The sequence below is a fragment of the Ovis aries genome, chromosome 9, assembly GCF_016772045.2.
Source record: "Ovis aries strain OAR_USU_Benz2616 breed Rambouillet chromosome 9, ARS-UI_Ramb_v3.0, whole genome shotgun sequence".
NCBI classification, from domain to species: Eukaryota; Metazoa; Chordata; class Mammalia; order Artiodactyla; family Bovidae; genus Ovis; species Ovis aries.
The window spans coordinates 46,826,837-46,839,572 of NC_056062.1; the positions used below are offsets into that span (position 1 = coordinate 46,826,837).

Here is a 12,736-nt window from a genome sequence, read left to right on the forward strand (position 1 = left end):
CAGCCCTAGGAACCCACTAATCTTTATCTACAGATTTACTTGTTTTGGACATTTCATATAAATGGTATCAAACAATGCGTCTGATCATTAATTTTAATAACATGTGAACTGTATCCAACAGAATTCTAGTGATCCTTATATTTTCTGAGTTGCTCTATAAGACCTTGCTCTTTCAGTGAAGACCTGGGAGAGTCTTGTTTAACAGTCTAGGGTGAAATGTGCTGTGCTTAGTCGTGTCTGACTCTTTGTGACCCCATGGATTATAGCCCACCAGGCTCCTCTGTCTGTGGGATTTTCCAGGTGAGAATACTGGAGTGGACTGCCATTTCCTTCTCCAGGGGATCTTCCTGACCCAGGGATTGAACTCTCGTATCTTACATCTCCTGCCTTGGCAGTGGACTCTTTACCACTGTGTCCCACCTAGTCTAGGGTGGTGCCCAGAAATCTGCATTTTTAGGTCCTGATGACCATGCAGAGTCAGGGACACTGCTGCACTGTTGAAATGCTTCTTTAAAATATCATCTATATGATATTTCTAGTGTTACAGTGTAATCCACTCCCTGCAAAAGTTGAAATCGGATAGTTTCAAACAAAAACGAAACATCATAAAGGTAGTGAGTTATCTTATTTTACTGGAAAACCTGTAATTCTATGGCCCTGTGCAGAGATCTTCAGCAAAGTCCCACATATGATAGCCTGACACGGGGCAGTGGGGAGCAGTGGCGGGGGGTATTCTCTAAACCGCAAATGACAAGCCTGACAGAACTTAAGGAGCTGTTCCTCTCTCCTTCTAAGAATGCATCAAATTGAAAAGCAAAGAGTACAGGAACCACCTTACCCATATTCATGACCTGAGGTTGAAGCATCTGTCTTTGGCCAGGCTGGCTGTTGGGTCTCATGGGGATGCTGGCTGTTGGGTTCCGAATCATACCTCCTTGGATCGGCCGGCTCATGGCATTGCTGGTAGCAGCACAGGTGACCCTCACGGCAGGACTCTGGGGCGCCCACTCCCCAGACGGCATGGTGGGCCGGGCAGCATTGCTGCCAAGCATGCCTACAGGCGCGGCAGAGAAGACAGAGGTGTGGTGACTGGAAACATAGTCAACACACAGGAACACGAGACGCTCTTATTCTACACGAGACAGACAGTTGTTCTTAATACACAGTTAACCCAACAGCTCACGCCCTCACCGGGCCAGATGCGAGCCTTGGGTAAGAAACACAAGCTGGCAATTACTATGAAGTTTTTCACAACACAGACTTGCCACTCTTTACAGTTCGGAAAAGCTGTTAAAGTTGTTCCCATATGTACTTAGAGACAGGTGCTGTGGTGTGTGGATAACCCCAACTTCCTTCCTCAGGAAGTGAATCACATTAGCTGATATACACGTCATTGCTTTACTTTCCAAAAGGGAGGTGAGGCCAAGAGAAACAAGGTAAAAACTGATAATCAATCTTCTAATTCTAAACCCAAATCACAGAGAATATCCCGCGAAGCCTTGGCCAGACTTTAAATCACAAATCCCTTTCTGAGCATTACAATTTGTTAAGCTTCAAAGCTGATTGAGACAGCCTTGGAAGCCGGGAGAATGAGAGCATCTTTCCCCTCTGGTTCTTTGTGGTCACGGCAAGGAAGCGCCGGCCACCTCAGCGTGCCTGGACCACCTTGTTTCTGGTGATGCGAATCTAGACTGGGTAGGGACAGATTTGTAAAAATCCTCTTACGCTTGAGATAGTAACAGCTGCTCAACCACACACACCAGCGAGAGGAGCGCACACTGCCGGCAGATCACGTGCTTGCTCTCTCTGGCCCCAGGATGCTGGCGATGGCCAGACACGGGCTAAAACTTGGTATCCTAAAGGGGAAGAACCCCAAATGAGGACCCTTCATTCTGAAGTGTTTAATAAAGGATGTGCAACAGTTCTGCTTTCAAAGATGTGACTTGCATTGACTTTAATTATGATAAATAACTGAAAACAGGGTATATTTCTGAAATGGGGAGAGCATGTATTGTGGGTGGTTTTTCACTGGTGAAATGAGAATGTACCTCATCAGGATGGTGAAGAGTTAAGTGTAATTAGACTGAACAAGTTAGGACAATATTATATTAGTACATATTTTAAAAACCATTTGAAGACTAGACTTGAATGATAGAAAGATATGGGAGAAAAGATATTTTCTTTTTCAAAAAATCTATTATCTAATCAATATAACAAGATTATATAAAGTCTAGAAAGCAGAAGGGAAAATAATCCATGATTTGAAATATTAATGTAATTATAACCAGGGTAGTCTCTTTCATTTTTTTTTTTTTTTTAAAGTAAAGCACAGATATTGCTTGGTCTTTGTAGTCTGGATGCCAGTCATCCCCAGGCTGCCTAGATTTGAATATAGGTATGTCCCCAAATTCTTAATGTTTCTCCAAGAACCCAGACGTTGCATTTCACTGATAAGGAGCCACTTTTAATAAACTATTGGCTCCTTTTCTCTGATAGAATTTCATGTGAGTCAACATTTTACTATAAAATCAATACTTTATCTTAAAATAATATAAGATTTATATGGCATTGTTTCTGCAAATAAATAAATCAGTGATGTAGTCAGTGTCTGGCACATTTAGTAGGCACCCAGTAAATATTTGTTAAAATGAATAAACTATTTTAACACAATATAGCTCACATTTCCCATGTGAACTGCTTACCAACAACAGAAAGTTAAAAGAAAAAAAAAAATCCATCTTTTTTCTTTCAACTGAACTCTTATTTTCACTTATCTGAATGGAAATCTGATTATAGGGATGACACACTAAGCTAAAAAAATGCCAAGAATTAAAAGCTATGAATATAAGTTTTTCTTATAACATGTTTCTTTCAATGCCTTTGTCTGCAGTTATAAATGGTGAGCAGGACTTCATTAGAACGCTCAGCATCCTAAGGGTGCAAGATACCCAGAGGGTACAGAACATGGTGGTTATAGCCATCAGTGCTGCTGCAATGATTCCTAGCCTGAACCGGAAGGAGGTTTGGGAGTATGGCAGCTGCTATGGGAATGACTACCACTTAGGAATATGCATGGGAAACTTGGCAGACACCTTAAGCCACAGCAGGTCAAGGGTCAAACTAGATCACAGGCAACCTTATACATTTTAAAAAATGGAGTTCTTGGATCAGCTACTATTAGGTTAAGCACACTACCACTTAAAATTCATTTTCTTAATTAATACTTTTCAGAATGAGAACTGCTATTGTTACAAGTATAAAAAGGTTGGTGGAATTTTATACTTACATTCTGAAATTCATGAAACACAAATCATCAATTAATAGGAAGTTTTGGGGTTATCCTGGGTTGGAAAGATCTCCTAGAGAAGGGAATAGCTACCCTCTCCAGTATTCTTGTCTGGAGAACTCCACGGACAGAGGAGCCTGGAAGGGCTATAGACCATGGGGTCACAAATCGGACACGACTGAGCGATTAACACTAACACACTTTTGGGGTTATCAGCAGATTATCACAATATTCTCCATAAACCACTACAAGGTCTAAAATAGTAACTGGAACAGTAGTGAAATAAGCCTTTACTGTAGGATTAGCGAGCAACTAGAACCCTTGTGAAAACAATGATCACAGCATAAAAAGGTCAGCCTACCGGGAGGCTTTCCAATTCTTCACATACCATGCTCATAGTGAAAATCTGCAGAATTTTCTTACATTCAAATGTGTTTCTAGCATAAAAAATTTCACACGGAAAATTCTATTACTTGGATGTGGAGGAATACATCATTAAGTTGAATAACCCACCGATAAAAAGTTAACAGCGCATTTGAGCCCTTACCTGTGCTACTGTTCCCTAAATTTCCTTGGTTTCCTATCATCCCTTGATTACCCATCATTCCTGGCTGAGGTATCACTGAGTAGGGACTACTGTTTCTGATTGGTGGGAAAGGTCCAGCACCCGTTGGGCTTTGCAATGTGATGTCAAGTGGGAAATTCTGGTTTGGCAATAACCTGCCCAGTTGCCCTGGTCGTGGGTTATTAAAAGCTAAGGAGAAAACAAATGAAAATTGAAGGTTAATAGAGGATAATGGAAAATAGTAACAGAAGCAGTGTTCAGGGGAAATGTCGTTTGTAAAATCACAAAGGTATGCATGTCTGGGACCAGCTGCTTATTAGGTAAAGACAAATTCACAGGCAAAAAAACATGGGGCGTCCAAACACAGACTTGCAATCTAATCAACACATCTCTAATTTACTTCTTGACAACCTCACAGAGCAATAAAGCACAGGAAAAAAAAATAGGAGAACATGTCTATTATTTACTGTATATTTTTCTCCCCAATATCAACTTCTAATATTCAACTGTATTTGCTAAGTAAACTACAAATATGTTTTTCATACATTATTTGAATTTAGAAATACTGTTTTGTCACAGCTGTGAAGCCATAAATATCTCCAAATGCACCAAACTTGGACACATGTGGTTTGGACTGAGACTGTCATATTTTAACTGGATTTTCCTAGGAAGAGAATTAGGCTAAAAATGTCTATTCTTATTGAAAGTTAGAAGTCTTTAAGTGTGAACTCTGGTACCAAAAGTCAGTATTAAAGCTCTCAGGCCCTGTCAGGCCCTGTTAAATCTTCTAAAGGCCTGTTAATTCTTCTAAATACATATTCTTTGAATTCCAGATTTATTTATATTTGAAATGGGTTCTATGATTAGTTTATAAGAGTTTATTGTGTAGTAAGCACTACATCAATGCACTATACTACCAGACAGACAGTTATTTGGTGTTTTTACAAGAACAAAGATATTGTGGATTACAATTCATAGAGCAAATTTACAAAATAATATCAAGCAGTTTATTTTCTCTGAATGATATAAACACAGCATGAAACAGAACATTTAAAACATACTAACATCCTTAACAATCGGTAAGAGAAATAAAATATTTAGAAGAATTATCATTTGGAATGAAAATTATGGATATGCTTAATCTGACTTTCTCAGGTTTAGCTACCTGGATGCTATTCAATAGTCTGAACAACACCAGGAGGTACAGAAAGGGGAGAACTTTCAGTAACTCCTCTGGGTCTTAAGCATAAGCTCGGTAGAGCATTTGTTATTCACGTCTCAACTCTCTGACTTTGTGATCTCTCATGGGCCATAAGCAACATTCCATTCCCAAACAAATTGGCAGGTCTGACACATAAGCTGCATAAACTCTATTTTGTTTTACCCTTTTCAGAAAGGTCAGGAATCACTTTAAGAAAAGGTCTATTAATCAAAGATATGTTGTAATTTGGTTGATGGTTGCCATTTCTGATTTGAGAACAGATGCTAAGCTTTGTGGAGAAGGCAATGGCAACCCACTCCAGTTCTCTTGCCTGGAAAATCCCATGGACGGAGGAGCCTGGTAGGCTGCAGTCCATGGGGTTGCGAAGAGTCAGACACGACTGAGTGACTTCACTTTCACTTTTCACTTTCATGCATTGGAAAAGGAAATGGGAACCCACTCCAGTGTTCTTGCCTGGAGAATCCCAGGGACGGCGGAGCCTGGTGGGCTGCCGTCTATGGGGTTGCACAGAGTCGGACATGACTGAAGCGACTTAGCAGCAGCTAAGCTTTGGGTCAAACTGTATCAGAAGAGGGAAAAATCATTATGTTCATCATCTGAGCACTAAAGAAGTTCTCTATCTTTCTACAAGATATATCCCTCGTTCAGGAAAGATATTTTCTTCTCCTAAAAGCTACTGGATAACTTTAGGGAACTATGAAGTTTGTAAACCAAGTAAGTGTTCACACACTTCACTAAGTAAAGAAAGACTTCATCTTAAACCTACAAAAACACAAAACTGGTGGCCTGGTGTTTAGGAAAAGGGGCTTTCACTGCTATGGCCCAGATTCAACCTCTGGTTGGGGAACTGAGATCCTGCAAGCTGTGAAGGATGGAAAAAAAAAAAGGCAATACAAACTGCATCTTCTAAAATAGTCTAAGGTCTTCTAGCTTTATATCACACTAATTAAACTCAAGATGCATTTGGAAACCATTTCTGTGATAAATTTCCATGTAAAACTGATATTTATATGAGGATTCCAAAGAGATAGGACAAGATGTTTTTAATGTGTATAGCCCTTTCATGTATAAAGATTTACAATTCTGGTTAAGAAATTTTTACTACTGAGTGTGTTATTCCTAAAAAGTCAGCATAACTTTCTAAGTTTTTATCTTTTAAGTGTTTAGTCTTGTATTAAGACACATAAAATCTATTTTAAACTCCATTTCTGAAGACAGTAACTGAAATGAAGAGAACTTTTATCCAAAGAAACTTTTCCAACATCCAAAGAACTTTTATCTACGCAGGTCAGTCTCACTGTGTTGACTCAACCACAAGCGCCTGCAGAAAGGCCACGTTGACTAGAATCCACTCTGACTACTGTTTTGAAGGGGCGGGACAGTAGATGGTGCTATTTGACCATAGAAACTGTGAAGTGACTAAGCTGTTTGCATCAGATTTCAGTAATCCGTTTCTGATGGTGATTACATGGGAATTTCTTGGCATAACCGTCAACACCCCATACTCACTGCTCTGTGGGATTCGCATCGCTGTTTTCTGGGCTCCGACAAGTGTCACGGGACTGCTTTCAGCCGTGAGTTGCATGAGGTCATTGATGATGGCTTGCTTGTCAACTGATCCAGCAGGGGCGCCTGGCCTCGTGTCCGGGAAAAGCTGCGGTAATTGACTATTTTGCAAATCATCCAAAATCTCCTCCAAGTTGTCCAGCTCACTGCCAGGCTGCAGTTAACAAACAGAAGAGTTTATCCAGTCCTACACTAAGACTGGGCGCCGCAGGCCCATGTGCAATTACAGCCCTGATGGATACAAGGAACCAGAGCCAAATGAGATGCGGACACATGTGAACCTCAGGCCTCACTGTTTATTGATCATCTTTAACAACAACAAAAAATTAAATTGACAAAGGACAAATAATTTAATCTCCTGCTCCTTAATTTCCTCCTTGGTAAAAAGAGATGACTGAATTAGAAAGAAAGCTCTCTTCCAGCACTGGGATTCATTGGCGATTTATAAATTCCCCTTTGTTTTATGCTAATAATTCAATTAATCATGAGTATGAGTATTTCTAATTAACCATGGGTGTACTAGGATTTACAGTCTAGGCCCAGGTTTAGTGGTTAACTCTCTTGAAGAAGTAACAACAACAAAAAACGGGTGGAAAATATGATCCAAGTTTACACGAAATCAGTATTTAGTAAATGGTCATTTCCCTTTAGAACTTTGTTTTTCTTTCCTTTTTCTTTTTTTTTAAGACCAAGAGGTAAAATGCACAATGAGCTTGAAGCAGCCCTGAACCGCTCAGCCCGTCTTTTCCATTTGAGTGGCGTTATTTTTTTTAACTGCTTACACTTTCAGTTTCAAATGACACTGGTTTTCTCAGTCCTCATCAGCTTAGGGGACAAATGCAGGGAGGCAGGAGGTCGTTTCCAATCACTGCATCTATTAATTTGACTTTACAGAAGCTGTAAACATGTTTCTTACGGCTTTTCCCTTTACTGAAATAATTTCCTTTCAATTATCAACATTAAAATAATACAGTATGCAGCACCACTATTTCATAGCTAGCGCTTTTCTTCCAGAGACCTCAACTGTATTTATGTTCTTTCAAGTAGAACCTATCTGGGTGCCAAGTATTTAAAATCAGATGGTGCCAACCATGCAAGAAATGGCTAAGTTAAACGCCAAGATTATTTCCTAGTGAAGAGAGTGGTAAGAATGATTTTCCTGATGTGTAGGTGGAAAAACACAAGTTAGGTAACTTCCCCAAAGTCACTGATGGACTTTCAATCCTCGACCATGACTAACTCTTTTGTCTACACTAGCAATTCAAATGATATAATTTACTTAAAGTGGAATGGCTTATAGTTTTATTCTACACACAAGAAGCTGGACTAAGTGTTCTGCAATTTATGGCAAATGTAATATCTACTAGGAAGTCTTTTTACTGGACACAATTTCTCAAGTAAGAAAGGATACAATGAAGTGATATTTTATTGGACTCTTTGTTTCAGTCAACTAGCTTAGCAAGAACTTGGCGATCCATTTTCCAGGAAATTCCTAATGTACTGTTAGAGCAATTATAAGACCATTTTCTAGTTAGTTTGGCCATGTGTTTCTTACAAAAGAGGCAGGGATCAAATATGGGAGAGCTACATCTTAGGTTAGATTCTAAAGTTAGAATGCTATAGTATGGGCAGACACAGACAAAGCGATCCTCAGAACTGCTCAGGAAGGAAACATATTGTATGTCCCCCACCCATGGCAGCACGGCCAGTGAGTGAAAGCACACCACTGCCTCTCTGGCTTTACTCCGAACTGATGAAGTCCCTGAGGGAACTACTCTGCGCTGGAAAAGCCTGCAGCTACATTTTCACACCATCGGCGCTTCAAGGGAACCAAAACCAAACCAAACCAAACCAGAGTCAAGTCTGTTGAACGGTGGGCAAAACTGCTCACACAACTTAACCATTTAATAGATACTTCTTTTTTTTCCTGAATCTGTATAGACAATTTCGTCAAAGTTAAATGTATGTGTAAAGTGACTCTGTTGGAAAGCCATCTTTATCATGTTTTGCTGAACATGTAAGGTACAAACAGGAGTATAGTACCAACACCTAACGCCCTCTGAGGACAAGGTCCAGAACATGGCAATGGACACTCAGCCAACACGGTTCCTTCAGCCACTTAAACCTGTAATTAAAAAAACTTCCCAGAATTAACTCAATTTCTAGCAAAATTCCCATAATTTCTCAGAAAAAAAGTTTTATAAAAATTGACAAATATCCTTATAGTTGGGTCTTGAAAATAGCTATGGACGTAAGAAAGAGGTTCTAATAAACTGAAGTTTATTAGCGAGTTTCCCTTCTACAGTCGGATTTGTGTGGAGTATTTTAAAATTGTGTGTGGAGCAGTGAGAGGGTGGGTCATTAGAAGTAATAAGTAATTTCTTGAGAAAGCTTTGCAGATGCCTTGAATGAGAAACACTCAATACAGATTTATACAAATGATGATAAAAATACTATATTAATTTCCTCAACAAATGCCCTTATATTTGCTCCCAATCCCAGATGTGTGTAAAAGAAAGCTTTTACAATACAGATTGATAGTCTGGATCTAGACTCCTACCTTTCTTTTTTACCTTTACTCTTTTCACTCAAATAAAATGACACTTGAAACCATCTTGAATAGAAAAATAACTATCATAGTTTCAAAGAGTTCTAATGACAGGACTTGTGGTTTTTCATCGTGATTTACTCTAATGAGTTGAAAATAAGGCTAAAATTAATCTCTTTCTCCACACACACACACACACACACACACACACACACACACACACACACACACACACACAAATACATTTGGATGGTTTCAACCAAGGTTTTGGTTCTTTATTTCAAATCATCTGCTAATTTTCATTCAGCTCACCATTAGAAAAATGCATTATGAAAATTTCCCCACTAGAGTTAATATTGCTTTGCTTGTGTTTATTTCTTGTCTGTTTTTGGAGTACACATTTAAATTAATCTGCTTTAAATTTACTTCAAGAAATTTTCTTCTTCAAGGAGAGTATCTACATGCCTTTGGCTGCCTAGCAATAAACTTTGACAACTACAGGCATTTTCTTCTGCAGTCACGGAAGTTCTAGAAGGGGTAGATTTGATCATGCTAAGTTTCTGATCAAACATTTCTTCCCTCAAGTTTTTGTTAGCTTTAATTCTCATCAGAAGTTCTTCTAGCTCCTTTCTTAGGCATGATTTCTTCACAAGACAAAAAGATTAATGCCTTCCTTTAAAACGCTTTGCCAAGATACTTCAAAGTTTTGCTTAGGCATCTCTTCGAATGCTCAAATTAGCCACATCAATTTGAAGAGCTAGTTTAAACTATTTCAGGCAGAAAATGAGTCAGAAAGATTTTTGTAAAAGTTCTACAAAATGAAATTGGACTTGATTTCTGTAATTTTTCATTTTCCTGGTTTTATGAATTTTTCATGTGTCAAATCAACTTGTTCCCTGAAGGAAATATAAAGAACATATGTATTTTAATGATGTGTATTCTAATAAACTACAAAACACTGTTTCAAAAAAATTTTTTTAAACTAGTAATTTTACGTTTGCCTAACAGAAAATTGCTTTTAAAAATGGTAACACAGTTCTACCAAGTTTGGAGGGAAATTTTCAGGCCACTACCAGTTTAAAATACGGTTTGCTCTTCTAATAGAGCCAAATAGCAAGGAGAAATTCTCTACGGACTATTTCTAAACCCTCATCATAAGTCGCCCAGTAGCATTAAGAAAGCCTAAGAGTACCATTTAGTTAGTATTCTTTACACATGCTCCCTTGTGTAAATAAGTATATAACTTAAGTCAGTGAACATATTGGAAATTTTTCTGTCATTGTTTCCTGTTGGTTATGAAACACGGTAGAAACAAACGTTGTTTAAATACTCTACCCAGTGAAGAATGCTATTTTCAGTGTAACAGCGCCATTGAAGTACTTCCTGCCCTTAATAAGTTAGTGATAGGTTAAACACACACTCGATAATAGTTCTTTTCTGAGTCAAAATAACAAGAAAGTTAACTGTGCAGTTCAGGCTCGCTAGCAGTTTATCTTACTAAATAAAAATGTGTTGTGTTCCCTTGAAATGAAAGAAAAGTCTTAGAGAAATGTGCCTAGAAATCAACAGGAGATAGAATCAATCTGTATTTGGGAAAAGTGAAGGAGGGAGAGGAGTGAAAAAAATCCCTGGTTTTTTTTTTTTTTTCCCCTTAAAGTAAGTCATTCTAACTTTGATCTAAATTTAGGTAATGCATACTTCCTGTGGTAACCTTTCTTTTCAAGCTGCAATGTTTTTGATGTTAAAATTGCTCTGAAGCAGTATTTTTGGAGTGGAGTTTTAAATGGGAATGGATAGAAGGTAAAACCAGGAACTGGGTTTCATTAAGAAAAAAATACTGTATGTCTGTGTGTATGCCTGTATGTGTCCATTCAAAATGACAGATTTGTGCAGATAATACTCTGTGCTTTAAGTTCTCAAAATGAGACAGTTTTGATTTTAAAAATGTTCTTATAAATACCAATTAGAAACTGCAAGTGACTCAAGGACTTAAAAAAACCCTCCTTTGTTAGCTTCTTGTATGAAGCTAATGTAATCATATAGCTAAATATAAAATTGCCAAACAGCGCCCCCCCTTTCCAGACCCTTTACATCCCCAGGGCCTCAGTCTAGGGATAGAAATAAATTCTGTTCCTGGAGGGAGGGACCAACCACTTAGCCACTCAGCCAAGGTGGACCTCGTGAGTCACCATCTTGCCCTCTAGCGTGTGTCAAGAAACCTGAGTGACAGTATCTGTGCCTGCCACTCTGAACTGCCACTAGCCCTGTGTATTCTAATCTAGTAAACCTCAGAAGATTAAAACGTCTGCAGCTGTCAGTGTGGTTTTACATGACACTGTATTCAAGATATGGTTATTAAGGTTCTGCTGAGTCCCCATGTGATGATCTCACAGCATCACAAAGTAGCTGTTGTTGAGAACTCCGCACCAACAGCTAAGTTTAAGGATTTATCACCAAAGGGGTTTACACGACGACGCTGTTTCCCTCCTGAAGGGCACAAAGCCCTCACAGAATGGTAGTAGTGGAAGATGGACAGAAAACTCCGTGCTCCGGACGCAGGAGGAGCCCGGCTGTCAGAGGATGTGTGGCCTCAGTCCCGCGCCAGGGCCCATCAGGCATCTCCACCCTAGCGCCGCCCCCAGGCTCACCTCCACCTAGGAGGTCCCTGGGTGGTCAGGGGTGCTAACTGCTCCTCTTCCCATGCACACCTGAAACAGCGACACCTAAAATATCCACTTAAGTCAGTGAACCATTGTAATAAGTAAAGAGGTTTGGGCAGCTTCTTCACTTCGAACCCACCATGACTGAAGGCAGTGCTCCTGACATCGTTAACGCAGCCAGTTGCTGATTCCCCAGAAAGCCCCTTATACCCAGCCATTATTGTCAGTAATGACTCATTTTTTTAACATAAACAAAAATATTAGACTGTCAGCATTTTCTCTGTGATGTCACTACCTCAGCGTGTCATCAAGGATGACTTAGAATATTATTTTAGCTATCCTGGGGTTTTTTTTCAGGGAATTCGTTTCTCACTTTAAGAACAACAGATGGCAACACCTATTATTTCAGTTTTGCACTTATGTTTGATATTTGGTGGCTCAATTATACCAAGACCCAGGCCAATTCTACTTCTCCTCTCCTCTTTATTTCCCCTTAAATAAGTTTTTACCGACGGCCTAAGAAAGTCTTCAGCATTAAGCATAAGTCCTGGCCGAGAATAAAGAGAGGTAGAATGATTTTCATTAAGTTTGAAAACCAGACAGATTCTGATCTTAAAAAGAGAGAAAAGTAAGTAAGAAATCATTTACTTAAGTCTACTCTGACAAAACCCACTTTTGAGGAAGTGATTGTTTCCAAGTGAGGTGCCTTCTGATACCAGGGGTTGGTAAACCCTAGCTCCCCTGTGCGCAAAAAGCTACTCGTTTCTGTATGGCCCATGAGCTAAGAAGGGATTGACAGTTATTAACAACTGAAAAAAATTTCAAAAGAAGAATATCTTGTGACACATGAAAATTGTGTAAAATTCAAGTATCAGTGCCTGTAGATAAA

The 12,736-nt window shown here is 39.1% G+C and overlaps 1 protein-coding gene across 38 annotated transcripts in view; it reads right to left on the bottom strand.

Moving 5' to 3' along the window:
* NCOA2 (nuclear receptor coactivator 2) overlaps positions 1-12,736 on the bottom strand; it is a 284,545-nt gene that overhangs the window by 28,548 nt on the left and 243,261 nt on the right. For 25 of the 38 annotated variants that reach the window (XM_060393776.1, XM_060393766.1, XM_015097811.3 and 22 more), the window contains 3 exons: positions 6,583-6,793; positions 3,834-4,040; positions 839-1,054 (listed from right to left, as the gene is read on the bottom strand). In XM_060393776.1, coding sequence (XP_060249759.1) covers positions 839-1,054; positions 3,834-4,040; positions 6,583-6,793 — 634 coding nt within the window. The remainder of the gene's footprint in view (positions 1-838; positions 1,055-3,833; positions 4,041-6,582; positions 6,794-12,736) is intronic. The other 13 variants (XM_060393788.1, XM_060393784.1, XM_060393789.1 and 10 more) reach the window with 1 other exon arrangement.